The sequence below is a fragment of the Notolepis coatsorum genome (genome assembly GCF_963971535.1).
Source record: "Notolepis coatsorum genome assembly, chromosome: 10".
Lineage (NCBI taxonomy): Eukaryota > Metazoa > Chordata > Actinopteri > Aulopiformes > Paralepididae > Notolepis > Notolepis coatsorum.
In genome coordinates this window covers 6,102,117-6,121,025 of record NC_140174.1, presented here as the reverse complement: position 1 = coordinate 6,121,025, position 18,909 = coordinate 6,102,117, and the positions used below count along the sequence as shown (strand labels likewise).

Here is an 18,909-nt window from a genome sequence, read left to right as displayed (position 1 = left end):
AAGTAATGGCTTTGCTTGTCCAAATGACAATACTGACCAAATTGAGATTTATTTTTCTCTTGTCCATTTATTTTGAACTAGACTCCAGTCACGAGTCACAGTGCACATGTGCGGTGGTTTGTCCACCAAAAAAGCGCCAAAAGATCGAAAATAAACTAGCAGAGCCAGAACTGTTCAACTCCCCTGGAGCCACAGCCAGCAGAGAAGCCGGTTTACTTTAGCTTTTAAACCAGCTGCAGCCTGAGAACTGGAGTGTGAGGGGATGTAACACTAAAGATGGAGGCAACGACAAAGAATTGCTGCAAAATAAACATACATCTGTTGTAAAACAAAAAAAAAAAAAAAAATTTAAATACTTATAACAATTCGATAATTATCGATATCGAGAAATATGATAACATTATCATATCGTTATCGCGATATGATTTTTTTCCATATCGCCCAGCCCTAGCACAGGGCGTGGCATTCTCATGGTTGGGGAAAGTGTAGTTTAAATTGAATAAACAATATGGTGTATTATAACAGAATATCGACGACGTGTTTTTTTTTATATAGCTGGTATTTGTCTAATCGAAGCTACAAAATGATGTAAGATGAAAGGAACAAAACAACCATTAAAAAAAGAAAGAAAAAAAAAACCTAAAACATCAGCCATCATGAAGGGAAGACGTGTGCGTGTGCATAATGTGTGTGTCTATGTGTGTCCCGAGAGGCGGCAGCACATTTAACATGATTGCAAAACAGACAACATAACAATGAATAAATGATGATATGATGGAAAGCTATGGTCTCTATATGAAGAGATAGTGAAACTACAAACGTTATTATTTACGTTTAGGGCAAAAAGCTATTCGCTGCCAGTTAATTTACAAAAGAAGTTTGTATGTAGTTCAGAGAGTGGGGATAGCAGGAGGAAATTTGATTTTAATAAACATCAGTTTTGCACGGACCACTCGGAAGCAGATGTGTCCTTCAGTGATGGGAATAAAAATGTGGAATTCTCTCCACGACGACCTAAAGGGATGTAAAAATATTTTATCAATTTAAAAATTTTTATAAGATGAAAATAATTAGACGATATGAAGACTACGAAAAGGTTTAGACTCTGGAGTTATCTTTTGCGTTTCTACATGTTTGATTGTTCATTTGTTGCTAGTTTCTGTTATAGTTGTTTTGTTTTGGATTTGTTACATTTGCATTTTAGTGCAATGGTTGTATGCGCCGACCATCAAATTTACTTTATTTAATTGGATAGGGGGGCAGGTATTAATAAGAATTTATTCTTCTTCCTGCTCCTTTTCGCTTATGGGTGTATTTGATTATAATAACTAAATTAATTATAGGAATTTGTAATGTACCGGTACTGTAATACACTACCATGTGCGGAAAAAAGAAAAGAAAATGAAATGATGATGATGAAGATATCATCATAACAAAGTAATGGTAAAATAAGTGAACCTCTCCTCTCCTCTCCAGGTGTGGATCATAGCAGACAAGGTGCAGGGCAGCCACGGCCTGAGCTGTGGGACGGTGTGCCATCGCCTGGGGGTCCTGCCTGTGGAGCCCAAAGGACAGTCCTGGGACTATGGCATAGGGGTAAGACCATAACCAAGTATCTGTGGGGTATTAAAAAGTCTTAAAAAGTATTTGAATTGAATTCGTAATTCTCAATTTAAGACTTTAACAGGTATTAAAAAGTCTTCAATTTAATTTGCACAGGTTTTTTAACGTGGGGGGGGGGGGGGGCAGCCCGATTAAATAATATTAAATATATGAAATGTTTTTATATTCAAGTCGTTGTTTTTTTTGCTAGGTTGGTGCATCTGGTGAGAGCTTGTATGGAACACGCAATCATTTATTTTTTGATCCACTTTTTCTCCTTAATTTCTATTTTTCTCCCATCCCAATTTCGTGTATCCAATTCTCCTCTCCCCTTTCTTGAACATTGCTCGACTATGCCCCCCACTGGTCGGTTGTAGAGAGGATAGAAGCCTTGCATCACGTGTCCCCTCCGGCACACGAGGAGGCAGCCTGTCACATCTTTTCGCCTGCCAGCGCGGACTCTCATTGGCGAGGTGTAACGCGTGGGAGGCTCACACTACCCCCGCCACTTCCTGTCTCTGCTGTGCAGGCGTCTCCCAACCGACCTGTAGGGGTCACTGTCCACAACATCCAATCCCCACCCATCGACTTCCACCCGCTGACTCTGCCAAATGAGCCAGTATGACGGCCGGCCCAAGCCGAAGGCAATACTGAGACTGGGATTCGATACCGGAGTCTCTTGCATTGGTGACGAGCGCAATCTCCGCTACGCCACCCAGCCGCCGTCGGAACACGCAATCATTTAAATTAAAAGTGCCGCAAGTCCAGCCACCAGTTCAGTGTCGCTATGTGTTTTTTTTTTCTTTACTAGTGTGGAATTGGTGTTAAATTTGGCTCTAAGTGGTATTACAAAGTCTTAAATGTAACTTGTTGAAACCTGCAGATAGTCAGATACCCTATACGACTATATAACTATAAGTTATTGTACAATAGGAATGAGACCGTGTATGGGATCGGTGACGAGCTCTCTCATTGTTTACAACTTGAACTCAGCTCTAGACACTAACAAAGCACATGGTAATAGTAGTGAACATTCACAGTGTAAGGACCTTCAAGCGCTAATCCACAAGATCCTCATTTCTGTTTGTTTTGGCGACACCTACTGGTGACAAATTTGATTTGATTTTATTACGGATCCCCATTAGCTGGTGCCATAGCAACCAGCTAGTCTTCCTGGGGTCCACACAAAAAAAACATACAAAAACAATTATTATTGCAAAAAAAAATGATTAAAAGTCAGTACTCAACACACATAATGAAACTAACAATTAAGATGGCTAAAATGACATGCAGGCAAAAAAATATATATATATATATACTTTACAGTGTTAAATACAATTTAAAAAAGTGAATCTACTGTAAATGCAGCAGAGGTTTTGAGGCAGGTTATTCCAAAGAGTTAATGCTCTGAAAATAAAAGATCTCCTTAAAGCGTTGGTTTTTGGACCTGGCTATTCAAGTAGCCCACTACTGGAACCTCTAGTGTAATGATCATGCACAGTATTACTATAAACAATCTGTCTATGTATAAAAACAGGAGTTTTACTGCTCATGACCAACTTGAACAGCACAAGTGTATTAAAAGACAATCTATTTTCGGGGCGCCCCGGTGGCGAACCGCATGGCGCGCGCGACCCGGGTTCGATTCCCGAACCCGTCGTTATTTGCCGAATGTCTTCCCCCCACTCCGTCTCCCGTTCCTCCTCTGTCTCTCTCTCTACTGGACTGCCCAGTAGAAATAAAGCAATAAAACTCAAAAAAAATTATCTAAAAAAAAAAGAAAAATACAATCTATTTTCAACGTTAAGCCAAGGCATGCATACGGTTCACATTAGACCTTAGTGAGCAGCCCAGTACCACCATGCTGCCCTGTCTGGACCACCTGGAGCTTCCTGAGGTCACCACTGGCAGCAGATGACCACATCGCAGAGCAATAGTCAAGATGACATATAAAACTAAACATTGCACTATCAGACATAAAAGGGCAACAAAACAAGCACATTTCCTGGAAATACCAATTGCTCTTCCCATTTTCAAAACAATATAATTAATATGCTGGAGACCAAGACAGAGTGCAATCCAGCATCACTCCAAGGAGTTTAGTACTTTCAACTTGTTGCAAGCGATCATTGCTGTTGCATTTTGCACTGTATTGACTTGCTTTCCATCTTGAAACGTCACGTTAATTCTTCTATTCATTCCAAACAAACCGCTGTTGCTGCTGTTGACGTAAAACGCATCACTTCCTGTGTGCCTGATGATTCTCCCATAACAGCAAATGTAAAAACATTCATGAACTGATTATAGGTAGAAGCACTATTGTGTTACATCAGTTGGTGATAAGAGAGTGGCAAAATAATGTTTGAGATTATTATGTTAAAGGAAAACTCCAAAATGTTGGGAAATTAGCTTATTTGCCATCTACCCTGGAGTTAGACAAGATACATACCTTTTTTCTTCTCTGTGCATGCGTAGGAGTAGGAAGACACGCACCGTTAGCCTAGCTTAGCGTCAGTCACTGGAAGTGGGTTCCTCCATTAGCCTAGTTCCCAACGTCTTCCTACTCCTACTGCATGCACAGAGAAGAAAAAAGGTATGCATCTTCTCGTCTAACTCCAGGGTAGATGGCAAATAAGCTAATTTCCCAAAATGTTGGAGTTTTCCTTTAAATCGAAGGGCGTCTGTATCTGTGAGATATCATTCAAACGACTAGATTTGTTCTTGCCATAGTAGTGAGATGGTGTCTTGAATCCTGGGCTAAATATATCCATGTTTGGTCATTCTCTCTAAACCCCCCCGCCCCTTCCTGTCACAGGGCGGCTGGGACCACATCACCATCAGAGGAAACTCCATGGAGCCGCCCCGGGTTCGCATGCCCTCCTTAACGGACCCCTCCATGCTGGCCCTGCGGGGCCCTCGGGGCCCTGTCCCTGTCCGGGACCTGGCGGAGGTCAATGGGAATGCTGTGGGATACTAAATACACACCACACACACACACACACACACACACATACACACATGCACACCACTGTACCTTGTTTTCAAATAATCAGAGTATAAATATTTACACAAATACATACATACATACATACATACATACATACATACATACATACATACATACATACATACACACGGAGTCCTAGCGTGGGCGGGGAAATAAAATTGTTCCCTCAAGTCACTTCCATTTAGAAACTCTTCCATTTCTATGGTCAACACTGAAGATTGACAGCTGATTCAACACCACGGTCTTAAAGACAAAACCTCACGCCGCCCTCTGGACTAACAGCAGAGCATTGTGAGGTCATACTCGTCATCATTATCCCCGTTAGTCAGATGTCCCCCCCCCCCCCCCACGTCAGCGAACATCAACTTGTTGATATTTAACCCGGCGGTCTTAATGCATTTGCTTTTATTTATTTATCAAGATGAGACGTTTCTGTCTGATCGTGTCGTTGCTGTGTCCTGCGTGTGTGAGTTTAGCTGTAGGACTGTGTTTATTTAAGCTGACGGTGGTGGGGTTGATACTGTACCTGTGATACTCAAAGATGTGTTTTTGAGGTTTTTAGCTAGAGGTAAAAGGTTTTAATTGCGTTGTTGGGACTACTATATGGTTGGTTGCTCAGTCACTGAACTGTACTTTTAAGTACAAAAACAGTGGTTCTGGGGACACGATCTCATCAAACGGGTCCAATTATGAATCAATGACATAAAAGGGTTTGAGAACCACTAAAATACATAAATATGACATGAAAGTGAGATTTCTTTTTTCTTTTTTTTAACTGTACTTTAAGTACAAAAACACTAATATTTTCTTCACTATAAGTTAGTACAGTGAGATCATGTATGATAATAATGATGACTATTCTGCTCTCTCTATTGTGGAATTCTGGATGAAATCACAAATATCCTCACAGATCTCTTATCAAATGGGTCCAATTATGAATCGATGTGGGGGTCGTCGTTGGCATGAAAGGCTTTGAGAACCACTGTACTAAAAGACATAAATATGACATGAAAGTGAGAATGTTATTTTTTTTTTTACCTGCTGGCATCGGGTTTAGAAACCTTCACTCTGAACAGTGAGCTAGAAGATAACTGACATGACCTAATGTGTGACGACAGGAGTAGTTTGCTGGTTATATAAAGATAGTGTTTGTTTGATGACCCCCCCCCCCCCCCCCAGCTGCCCGTGTTCCCAGCTGACGCGTGTTTTCTGTAACGTTGATATTACTGTGCTGATGTACTGTACGTGTTATTCCCAATGGATAATGTGCAATGTTGAGCTTCACCACTATACACTGGGACTGGATGGCTATTTTGGCAAGTTGTGAATTCCTTGTAGCGTTTCAAGTCTTTTGTTTAAAAAGTGCTGAAAGTGGACCTGCTTCTCTCTCAGGAAAATGTGACCCCCCCCCCCCCCTAAAAAATATATATCGCATGTTTTTGACTTCCTTTTGACTGTCGAAGAATGACTGAAATGGCAGCGGGGCGCAAACACACCGACAGGGTTGGTTGAAGATATATTTTTGTTATGAATCTGTATGATATTAGTGTTATATGAATATAAGTTGGAGGTCATAAAGGTGGTATCTCGTTGGTGGTGTTTTGTTTTAGATATTTTATGAAGAACGAGGAAGTCAACCATTCGATTACAAAATATTCATGAACCACTTTGACAAAAGACTGACGAGCTTCATGGCTTGGGGCATTAGTTAATGTTATAGCTGCTGGGAGATGAAAGGGCATTGACCAAAAAAAGAAATAATGGATCGTTTGTGATTGTCTGCTTCATCGAGGTGTACAGAGGTCCGTATCGTCTGTGAATAACTCATATAAAAAGTTGGTACTGTAATGGCTATTGACATTGTTTTGTATATTTTCCTCAGTCGTGTTGTGCATGGTCAAATACGGTCGTTGTCAATAAATAAATGTTGTTTATTGATAAGAACTCCTCAAATTGTTTCTCATTCATTCTGATGATGCACGTCTACCTTTTTTCTTTTTTTTTGTCTCAAAGCAAACCCATAAAGACACAAAAACAAATATATTTCCACCATCAACTTGAGGCCTGTTACTGGTGTCAGCATGGGGAGACGTACGTCTCGGTGTCATGCTGGTGATATCATACTACTGTAGATGAAAATCATTGGCAAACTGTCCCAAGGTCCCAAAACCAGCTTTTCCACCTACATGTAATTACCTTAAGGACATTTGAATAGTAACTAGGACTGCTTATTCTACCATCCTGCATGTGGCGGTTATGACCAGAGGCTATGGACACATAAGATGACAACTGCGGGGGGGAAAAAGAAAAGCAAGCTTTCAGATCTCACATGTTTAAATTAAAAAGACAAGAAGAAAGAAATGGAAAAGAAAACAGCAATAATAATCATAGTCTTTTCTGTCAACAACCGATGAAATTCACTGCTTTACCGAAGGTATCTTTGTGGTCCAGGGGGGGAATTCGACTGTCCTCATCTGCAGTCTTTGTATCCAGTCACTCAGACTTTTATTTTGGCGGTCGTCGTAGGCCACGTTCAATGTTTTTTTCATTCAGGAAAATTATTGTGTGCTACTACTGTACGGCAAGTCAAGGAAGTTCCCATTCGTTCCTTGTTTTGTTTAGTTTCTGTCCGCTAACCACATGTTAATATTAATGTTAATATTGAGGCCACAGTTGACAAAGTCAATCCACCAAACTTACAAAGAGTCATGTTTTGAGCGCCAGTGGTGGTTAGTCTGGCTGCTCCTCCAGACGACATCACTTTTCAACCAGAGCCCCGTTGTCTCCGCTGTGGCTCTGATAAAAAAACCGCAGTGCTTCTAGGAATCGGGTGTCATTTTACAAGTGGCTCCAAAAGGCCCTTCCTGGATACTACCGCTGCCTGCATCTCTCTACCTATACCCGCCTCACTCACAAGCCTGGGGAGACCCACCCCAGTTAGGCTAAGATGTCCCAGGATATCTCCCGGTTTAACCGAGGCTACCCCCCCCCCCCCCCCCGCCGCCCCCCTCAGCCGCTGGGTGTTAGCTGAGCTGACCGAAGCTGTGGATCTGGGTGAGGTACTGGGTCAGCCCCTCCTCGCCCGCCTCCTCCAGGTGCTGCTGGTAGCACTGGAGCAGCTTGGAGGCGCTGGCCTCCGACGGAGCCCCGCCGCCGTCATCGGGCAGACAGGCCCCGGTCATGCCCAGGATGATGGTGGTCAGGGCCTTGATGTAGTTCTTAGCCAGGGTCAGTGTCTCGATCTTGGACAGCTTCTTGTCCATCTTGACGTGGGGGATGGCCTCGCGCAGATTCTGGAAGGCGTTGTTGAGCTTGTGCATGCGCTGGCGCTCCCGCTCGTTGCTCTCCAGGCGCCGCACGCTGCCGCCTCCTTCCTTGCCGGGTCCGCTGCCGCTGTGCTGGCGCCGCCGCCGCCGGTGAGAGGAGGCCAGGGTCGCTCTCCCTCCGCCGCCAGCGCCAGCGCCTCCACCACCGTGAGGACCCCCTCGCCGCTTCCGCCGGGCCCCGCTCCTCAGGGAGCCCCTCCAGGAGTTGCCGGTCGGCACCGAGGCCTCGGAGGAGTCCTCCTCCTGCTCGCTGGAGCCGGGCTCCTCGGCCTCCGTCTCCTCTGGTTCCGGGTCGGACCAGGTCGTCTCCCTGGACGACGGTTTGACAGCCTTCCCTTTGGACTTCATCCTCCTGCCGCCTCCTCCTCCTCCTCCTCGCCGTCCCTCTCACACAGAGCGGTCTCTCTCACAACAGAGAGACAACAGACCTGGAAGACGAGAGAGGTAGAACAGGGTAAGAAGCGACAATCAAATAGAATAGAATAGAGCTCCTATAGATTGTGATGTATTACTATTAGGTTTAAGTTTGAGCCTCTTGGTTGCCGTAGTCGAGCGATGTCACACTAGTAGGAAGTCGAGACACACGGAGGGTAACCTGGAGCCCGATACAGGAAGCGGACGTGTGAACCAATAGCCAATAAAGATGAAGGTAACTTTGAACCTCGGTTGTCAAGCCTTGTCAATATAACATATAGATGACCATCTTGTGGACCGAGATGGAGCGTCAAGTTTAAAATAGAAGTTTTCATGTCGCCATATCCGGCATATTCTCTGTCACTCTGTAATATAGGGGTACATATAAAGCAGAATAGGGTGACCAGATGCAAAAAGTCCAAAAGCAGGACAACAGTAAGATTTTGGTGGGACAGATAGATAATGTAAATCTTTTTTATTAGAATAACTGGTCTTCACCGAATCGATAAAGGTTAAATCAAAATAAATACAAATTAAATACAGAATTATATCTCTCCACGTTCATCTTGGCACTGGCAGCCGGCTTGTTATACCACCTATAACATCTGTTTTAAATATTCAAACTTTTAGACCAATGTTTTTTTTTTTGCTGCTTCGAAAAGAGGGACATCCTCTCAATATGTGGGACATTATTCGGTCAAATGGTGGGACAGTACAACCAAAAGGGGGACACCTGGTCACCCTATCCAGTCCGGCCCATGGGGACATTAACGTGTGTTGTCGGGCCTTACAAAAAGATTTGATTTATAATAATAATAATAATAATAATAACTTTTTTTTAATTTTTTTTTAATTTGAAGTCTTTATTTCGAACATGCAATGAATACAACAAACAATAACAAAAAAGCAAAACAACTCAATCTGCATGTTCGAAAAGGAGTAGGAAGAAGTATACACTTATTTAATCCTACCCATTTTCCACTACTCAAATGGGTGTACTATTTTAAACATAAAAAAGAAAAAGAAAAATATATATATATATATGCAAAACAAAAAACAAAAACTATATATGTATAAAATAAAATAAAATAGAAAACAAAATAAAAATGTAAACACCCGTGAATATCAAGTCCCTTCCTCATCCCTGTACCTTGTGAACATAATTTCCTTATACATCAGTTTGAATTGTCTCATGTTTGGACATTGCTTTAGCACCACATTTAGACTGTTCCACAGTTTCACTCCACATATCGAGATGCAGTGTTTTCTCATGGTAGTGAAATTGGTTGATTTGAAATTGTATTTGAATACGCTTTCCTCTGTGAAACAGAGCCCTGCTACATCCTCTGTACGGCAGGCTCTCTATCTAATCAGCCTCACAGTGTGGTCGTGTGTGAAAACACCACGATGTTGCTGTTTAATCTACGCCTCTCTTATCCCTGCGGCCCGGCCTCAGATAATCACCTCAAGGTTACACTCACAGGAAACAGTCCAGATACAACAGCACTCAAAACACCACATAATACTGATGTTGGCCCACAGACAGTTTTGGTGGCTTGAGGCGCTCTTAACCAATGAAAGCTTATTAAATATATAATAATGCTGCTTAAAGTTGGATGACTCACAATGACCAACGGTTGGACATGTTTTGCAATTTGTGGTTATTTGAGAAACATTTGCACAATTATGGCCATGCGTCACGTGGATGTCTAGGAGTGAAACATGACTTGATGGCAGGTCTTCTACTACTAGCAGGAGTGTAAGTTAACACATATCACTAAAAACTGCTTTACATAGATTAGAACCGGCCAGACACAACCGAAAGGAGTCAGACACTAAAAACTTTAAATATATTTCTATCGCCGTGCATTTGGGACTCTCTTTCTCCGTCTTTATTTACTGCATATTATTATGAAGATCACTTTTAATTAAACTATAACTGAAAAGCAAGCTTCATGAATCCCCAGTTATTTTATTCCCTGCACTTTAACCAGTACTGTTGCTGCTGCTGCTGGAAAAGATCACTATATAGCTGCTGCACTAAGATCACTTTATAGCTCATTTTAATTCATTGTTTATATTGTACATATATTGCAGTCCTGTATATTGTGTGTTTGTATAAATGTGTCTGACATTTTTACTTTTGTTTATATTGTCTGTATCTTTTCATATACAGGTGGAAATGAGGGAAACATATAATTTCAACTTTCTGTATGAAAATTGACAATATAAAGGTGACTTTGACTGATAAACAAACAAATCATACTAATACTAACACAGTGGAAGAGTTTTTTTTTTACGTTACCTTTGCTTTGAAGTAAAAAAGAAAGATTCCCGTCCAGGCTGAAACAACGTTATGGACACACCAAACCGAAATCACCCAGCAGTAGTCGTCAGTTAAATCATCATCATCATCATCATCATCATGATCATCATCATCATCATAATGAAGTTGCGTGGTGGAGAGAGAGAGGGAGTGAGAGCAGCGGTCGGGTCTCTCTCTCTCGTCACAGGAGGAGAGACCAGTCACGAGGTACCTGTTGTACACGTAGCGCTCGCTGCGCCAATGGGAGGACGAGGCGACCGTCGCACATTGTCCACTGAGTTTGTGGTCACCGTCAGCCAAAATGTCACATTATATACTCACTCACATCATGTGCTTTATTATACAATTCAGCTAAACCCGGATCATTGTGATCATCAGGAGGAATAATAATAGACATTTTTACAATAACTGCCGAGTTGAAAAATGTGTCGAAAGAAACAGCCATAATTATAGTCGTTTTTTCCTATTCCTCCCTCAAGCCGATTTTCAGCTGGGGGGGGGGGGGGGGGCTTAGTTTGAATTGTTATCTCATTTAACTGCCACGTTTAAACACAGCGGTCTGGTCTGTGATGCACGCAGTGGCGGACTGGGACACAAATTCAGCCCGGGACATTCAGACGCACCAGCCCACACACCGGCCCCGAAACCGGCCCACACAACGGGCGTTATGAAACACTTGTCCAGTATTAAACAACCCAAGGCTGTGGCTAAGGAGTCAACATCAGGGAGACCAAATCTACACACCGCCCCTAGATGTGCACTCATGCACAGTGCACACACACACACACACACACACAGACACACACATACATATACCGTTACTTCCCGTCATTGGCATATTTTTTTTTTTACTAACATCTTAGTGCCTCATTAGCCTAGGGATTAAGGATACATGAAGTATTAACTACACCATAATAATATTGAGGTTTTGATCCATAGAAAGTAGGGATGTCCGATATTATCGGCCTACCGATATTATCGGCCGATATCGGCATTAAAATGTGATATCGAAAAATATCGGTATCGGTTTTAAAGAAATAATATTTTATTTACATTTCTATAACCTTTATTTACCCAGGCAAGCAAGTAAGAACCAATTCTGATTTTATTTATTGTCAAAAGTATGCATAATGTTGTGTTAATTCCACAACAAGAGATATGTAATGTTAATTACCTGAAATTATTCCATTTCTTGGGGCGGGAAACCCTGCATATATCGGTATCCGTTGATATCGGTTGATATCGGTATCGGAAATTAAGAGTTGGACAATATCGGTATATCGGTATCGGTAAAAAAGCCAATATCGAGCATCCCTAATAGAAAGGTCTGTGCTACACAATTTCAGTTAGATTGGATTTATTGTCCTTTAATTTGGCACTCATGACATTAGTTGCTTGCCGTTTAATCAACATTGAAAGACCCCCCACTTCCTCCCAGACACCCATTCCAAGAGCCTGTTTTCTCTCTCTCTCTCTCTCTCTCTCTCTCTCTCTCTCTCTCTCTCTCTCTCTCTCTCTCTCTCTCTCTCTCTCTCTCTCTCTCTCTCTCTCTCTCTCTCTCTCTCTCTCTCTCTCTCTCTCTCTCTCTCTCTATGTATGTGTCTCTCTGTGTGTGTGTCTCTCTCTCTCTGTCTCTCCCTCTCTCTGTGTGTCTCTCTCTCTGTCTCTCTCTCTCTCTGTCTCTCTCTCTGTGTGTCTGTCTGTCTGTCTGTCTGTCTGGACTGGGCTCTCTCTCTCCCCTCAGGGTCAGCTGTGCTGGACTGGGCGCTCTCTCTCCCCTCAGGGTCAGCTGTGCTGGATTGGGCGCTCTCTCTTTCCTCAGAGTCAACTGCATAAGAAGAACATCAGCAATCAATAATAATGGCTTGAATTCATACAGCGTTTTTCAGCCTTTTGAAAACACCCAAAGTAGTAGTAGTAGTAGTAGTAGTTTATTCAGTCATCATCTCACACAATACAATATACCCCATCATTTAACAATATTTGATTTTACAGTGACTGAAAAGGTACAGACTGAAGCATAATGCTTATATATGCCTGTCCTATATTCTTAACAAAAATTTAAAAAATTGGCGGCTACGTGGCGTAGTGGGCAAGGCGCTCGCCACAAATACTGGAGACGCTGGGCTCGCCTGTTCGAGCCCAGCGCTCCACATTGCTTTCAGTTTAGCTGGTCGTTCATACTAATACACATTGGCCGTATTAGGGGGTGGGAAACTGATGGGTGGGGATTGGGCGTTGTGGACAGCGACTCCTACAGGTCGGTTGGTGCGCCTGCGCAGTAGAATCAGGAAGTGTCGGGGGCAGCGTGAGCCTCCCACGCGTTACTCCTCGCCACTGAGAGATCGAGCTGTGCAGGTGAAAAGATGCGACTGCTGTTACCTCAAGTACCGGAGGGGACTTGTGCTATGTATGACTTAGTCCACATTGCAGCCGGCTTGTGGGAGGCAAGAAACAGCGTTCGTGACAGGGGAGGGTTGAATTGGATGATACGAAATTGGGATGGGAGAAAATGTAGAAAATGGGAGAAAAAGTGGATAAAAAAAAAGAAAAATTTTAAAAATTAAGACTCCAAAACAGTATTCTAAAAGAAAATAGCAAAAGAAAACAGTATTATTCACCCCTGTAGTTTTCAAAAATAGCTTTACAAATTTTAGCAGTTAGCTGTTATATGCAATCACATATGTTTAACTACGGGGTAGTAGTTGACCTAGTTGTTAGCTTAAGCTAGTTAGCTGTGGTTATTTACAAACATGTAGATGAGACTAATCATATACAGATCGAGAACATGGCTAACAGTTGGGAATTCTAAGGTACATCTTATTTAAGCATGTAAAATGGCAACTAATCAATTCAATCAATTAGATTACCAATATTATATCAACATGAAAATTTGGAAGGGAACATAATAGTATTTTATTTTAGTATTTACTATTATAATATTAGTAGCCGATTAATTTGCAACCCGTCCTAGGTTCTGATTGGCTCTCTAGGTTAGCACTTTAGCTTCTGATGCTGTGGTGGGCACTAGTCCTAACATTGCTAACTAAACTTTTAGTCAGAGAAAAAACATCACAAGTCACAACTATTTACGTCCACGTGCTGTAAGGAATCAGGAATACGGAAAGCACATTGTCTTGTAATAGAATGACTGAAATCACTGCAAGAGCTAGTATAGGCTAGCTAGCCCTCATGAACCGGCAGACACCAACAGTAGAATATGCACTAGGCTACTGCATGCACCTGTCATGTTACTGTTGGTTCCTTCCACTTGAACTTCATCATCATTAGCAGCAGCAGCGGGTAAACATGTCTGTAATTTTAGAACATTGTTCTGCGTCTTTTACTAGCAATTTTAGTTTTTTAATTCTAGCTTTTTCAGCTCCACCCTTTCTTTTTTTGCATTCTCCATTTCTGCGCTTCTAGGCCTACTCGCGGTTGGGAGGAAACGTGAATCTCATTCACTGATGTCTCATGTCTCATTCAAGACTGGCTAACAAAAGCATGTCTTTCACTTAACACCAAGAAAACAGTGTGTATGATGTTCACAAAGTCACCAGTAGAGGTCACTCACTCTAATGTGTTTCTGGGAGAGGCGGAGCTGGACATTGTACATTAATTCAAGTATCTTGGGGTCACATTGGACTCTACATTGACCTTCAAAAAGTCATGTGAAGAAAGTGACAAACAGTCAAGTTTAACATCGAAAACTTCAGGCAGATCAGGCCCTGCCTGCCAGTTAATGCTGCAAGGATGTTTCTGCATTCAATGATTTTATCACACATCGAGTAGGCCTACTGTTTTATCAACTGGTCTCTTTTATATGTCACTACTCTTACACCAATATAATTACTCTACAAAAAAGCCATAAAAGTATTTGATAGGAAACAAATTTCATTTCATCACTGTAATGTTTTAGAAAAACATAACATGCTAAGTTTCGAGAATTTCCAAGTTTTCAAATATACTTGCTTCATGTACAAGGTTCTGCATGGACTTGCCCCTCCCCCATTGAATGAGTTCATCCAACAGAAAGCAGACACTGGCATTACCACCAGGGCCATCAGTAGAGGGGACTGTAAGGTGCCTTTTCGGTATACTACCATTGCAAAAACTGTGTTCTCTGTTAAAAGTGGTAACTACTGGAATAGCCTGCCAGTTGTGATTAGAGAGTGCCCTACAAACATACTCCATGTTCAAGACCCATCTTAAACTGCATCTTAAGGCAAACCAGAACTGTGATCATTTTTAATTTGATTTAGTTTATGCAACTTGTTTATTGTTTTATTGCCGGCCCACACACTGGCCCACACACCGGCCCACATAATGGCCCACACACCGGCCCAGATATGGCCCACACACTGGCCCACACACTACACCGGCCCACACACTACACCGGCCCACACACCGGCCCACATTAGTGGCCCACACACTGGCCCACACACTGGCCCACACACCAGCCCACACACTGGCCCACATACTGGCCCACACACCGGCCCACATACTGGCCCACACACCGGCCCACACACTGGCTCACATTAGTGGCCCACACACCGACTCACACACTGGCCCACACACCGGCCCACAGACTGGCCCACATAGTGGCCCACACACCGGCCCACACACCGGCCCACATACTGGCCCACACACCGGCCCACACACTGGCCCACACACTGGCCCACATTAGTGGCCCACACACCGACTAACACACTGGCCCACACACCGGCCCACACACTGGCCCACATTAGTGGCCCACACACCGACTCACACACTGGCCCACACACTGGCCCACACACTGGCCCACACATCGGCCCACATTAGTGGCCCACACACTGGCCCACACACTGGCCCAAAAAAAAAAAAGTAAAAAGTAAAAAAAAAAAAAAAAAAAAAAAAAAAAAAAAAAGTATAATCTTTTTTTTTTTTTTTTTTTTTTTTTTGGACCAGCCCACTTTGGTCCCGGCCCATCGGGATTCGTCCCGAACGTCCCGATGGCCAGTCCGCCACTGGATGCACGTGTGTGTGGAGTCAGTGTCTCCCGATAAAGCTCTCCGTTAAAGGGGCAATTCACCAAAGAAACTAAAAGACAATGCTGATTTTATTTTGCACATAATCTCACACACATATCCTAAAAAACTCTAAACAGTTTTGCACACATACACATGTTGTGTATAAATGTCACTATGAATTGAAAACGGGGGACCCTGATGTAAACAAGACAAACGTCTTTCTCTGGTCTGTATCCCCTTCTTAACAATTGTGTGTATTGAGCCGTAGCCTACTGTACTGTACCCATTCTGCAATCTGTTAAATAGAATTTGCATTCATTCATTCATTCATTCATTTAGCTCGACAGTTATTGAGCGTAAATGAGTTTGAATATGGCCACTACTAGTGATCGGGGACATTGAATGCTTGTGTTGATTACAGCTCAATGTAATGATATGGTAGTAGCAGTCCCTATAAAACAAAGGTGTTGTTATTTTTTTTCATCTGCATGAAAAACTTAATCTAACACACAACACACGGATTCAATGTCCCCGATGACATCACTCCTGGTGGCCATATTCAAACACATTCACTCTCGACTGTTTCATCTGTCAAACTAAATTCACGTGCAAAAGACTTAAGAGTTTTGGGACGTTTGTGAGATTATGTGCAAAATAAATCATCGTCGTTTTTTTGGTTGAAATGCCACTTTAAACACTCCCTGAACTACCCATATAAAAACACTGATTAGGTGGCTGAGTGGCGCAGTGGGCAAGGCGCTCGCCACTAACGCAGGAGACGCTGGGTTCGAGCCCAGCTCTCGGCATTGCTACCGGCTTGGCCGGCCGTCATACTAACACAATTGGCAAGTGTTAGAGGGTGGGAAAGCCGGTGGGTGGGGGATTTGACGTTGTTGACAGCGACTCCTACAGGTCGGTTGGGTGACGCCTGTACAGCAGAGACAGGAAGTATCGGGGGGCAGCGTGAGCCTCCCACGCGTTACTCCTCGCCACTGAGAGTTCGAGCTGTCTGGTGAAAAGATGCGACAGGCTGCCTCCTCGTGTACCGGAGGGGACACGTGATGCAAGGCTTCTATCCTCACTACAGCCGACCAGTGGGAGGCATAGTCTAGCAACGTTCAAGACAGGGGAGGGGAGAATTGGAATCACGAAATTGGGATGGGAGAAAAATAGAAAAATAGGAGAAAAAGTGGATAAAAAAAAACGGATTATAAACACCATTCAATCATTTCCAATAGCTGAAAAAAAAAGAAACATGTTTTTTTTCCTCTTTAATAATTTCGCACCAGCTATAGTACAGTAACAATGTTATTTTTTTTTAGGATGTTCAAACCTGTATCAAACACCCACAGAGATCACAGATGATGGTTGAATAATTCAATAGAACCATCATGTCTGTTTCTTGACAGGAAGTGATTATTACAGTTACACACCCAGAGGACGACATCATCACCGGCAACCATCACTGAATAACGGTCACCACCACCACGCCCCTTCTTTGCCTATCGGTGGGATATCTGTTGTAACCCTGACTGGTTGAGCCGCAGCCCTTCCCTCGGTATACCAATCACACTGTTGGCAGTTAGGCTTTCCTACACACACACTGAGATGAATAAAGTAGGTGTGTTTGTGTGTGTGTTTGTGTTTGTGTTTGTATGTGTGTGTGTGTGTGTGTGTGTAGGGGGTAACAGTGATGCAGTGTTAACCCTTTCATCGCCGCACTACCAAACGGTTAGCCCTTTCACTGCGACAATATACACAGAAGGTTAACCCTTTCACTGCCACGCGACAGCCGGTTAACCCTTTCACTGCCACACGACAGAAGGCTAACCCTTTACTATCACACAACCGACGGCGACCGTCGGTTGTGTGATAGTAAAGGGTTAACCTTCTGTCGTGTGGCAGTGAAAGGGATAATAGACTTTTTTTTTTTTTTTCTTTTTTTTACAATGAAAGTGTCCCACATTTTCTTCAGTTTGCTCTTGACATTTTGAACTCGAGCAAAAGTGTCCCATCATCATCGCGCCGAGCAGCACCGACGGTAACGGGCCTCCGCGGCCCCCACGGTCCTCGGCCCCACCACGACCACGTCCTCGCGTCTCTCTCCCTGTCCCTGTTGACACCTTGAGGAAAGAGAGAGAGAGAGAGAGAGACGGGAAAGACGATCATCAAACCGTGACCTCCTCCTCCTCCTCCGATGATCGCCGTGAGCGATGTTAACATTAGCGGCGCGCTGCTCTTAGGCAAACGTCTAAAAACGTCTGGAGAGGATCGAGTGAAAGAGTTATGTATTACAGGTGCGCCGTTCCCAGCTCTTATAGAAGCAAACACACTCCCAGGCACACTGCCAGCCCGGGGGGGGGGGTGTCCTTGAGAATAATGTGTGTGTGTGTGTGTGTGTGTGTGTGTGTGTGTGTGTGTGTGTGTGTGTGTGTGTGTGTGTGTGTGTGTGTGTGTGTGTGTGTTTGTAGACATGAGTGTGTGTGTGTGTGTGTGTGTGTGTGTGTGTGTGTGTGTGTGTGTTTGTAGAAATGAGTGTGTGTGCGTGTGTGTGTGTGTGTGTGTGTGCGTGTGTTTGTAGAAATGAGTGTGTGTGCGTGTGTGTGTGTGTGTGCGTGTGTGTGTGCGTGTGTGTGTGTGTGCGTGTGTGTGTGTGTGTGTGTGTGTGTGTTTGTAGAAATGAGTGTGTGTGCGTGTCTGCGTGTGTGTGTGTGTGTGCGTGTGTTTGTAGAAATTAGTGTGTGTGCGTGTGTGTGTGTGTGTGTGTGTGTGCGCGTGAGTGTGTGTGTGTGTGTGTCTGTGTGTGTGTGTGTGTGTGTGTGTGTTTGTAGACATGATTGTGTGTGTGTGTGTGTGTGTGTGTTTGTAGACATGAGTGTGTGTGTGTGTGTGTGTGTGTGTGTGTGTGTGTGTGTGTGCGCGTGAGTGTGTGTGTGTGTGTCTGTGTGTGTGTGTGTGTGTGTGTGTGTGTTTGTAGACATGATTGTGTGTGTGTGTGTGTGTGTGTTTGTAGACATGAGTGTGTGTGTGTGTGTGTTACTCCTTCCTCCACAGGTACACTGTATCTAATCAACCAAACCTCGCTGCTGCTGCTGCTGGTTAGTGTGGAAACATTATCTTCTATACTTTTCGTTTGTTCAGTTTCTGCCGCTCCTGTGGCCCCCAGGCCCCCCCCCCCCCCCCCCCCCCCCGCACTATGTATTTAGTCACAGTCGCAGATCAATT

General features: G+C 43.5%; 1 protein-coding gene across 1 annotated transcript in view; it reads left to right on the top strand.

The window, feature by feature from the left end:
• The window catches only part of tecpr1a (tectonin beta-propeller repeat containing 1a), a 114,591-nt gene that overhangs the window by 44,462 nt on the left and 51,220 nt on the right, over nt 1-18,909 (top strand). The window contains exons 23-25 of the mRNA XM_084322326.1: nt 1,477-1,596; nt 4,418-4,567; nt 7,705-8,334. Coding sequence (XP_084178452.1) covers nt 1,477-1,596; nt 4,418-4,567; nt 7,705-8,334 — 900 coding nt within the window. The remainder of the gene's footprint in view (nt 1-1,476; nt 1,597-4,417; nt 4,568-7,704; nt 8,335-18,909) is intronic.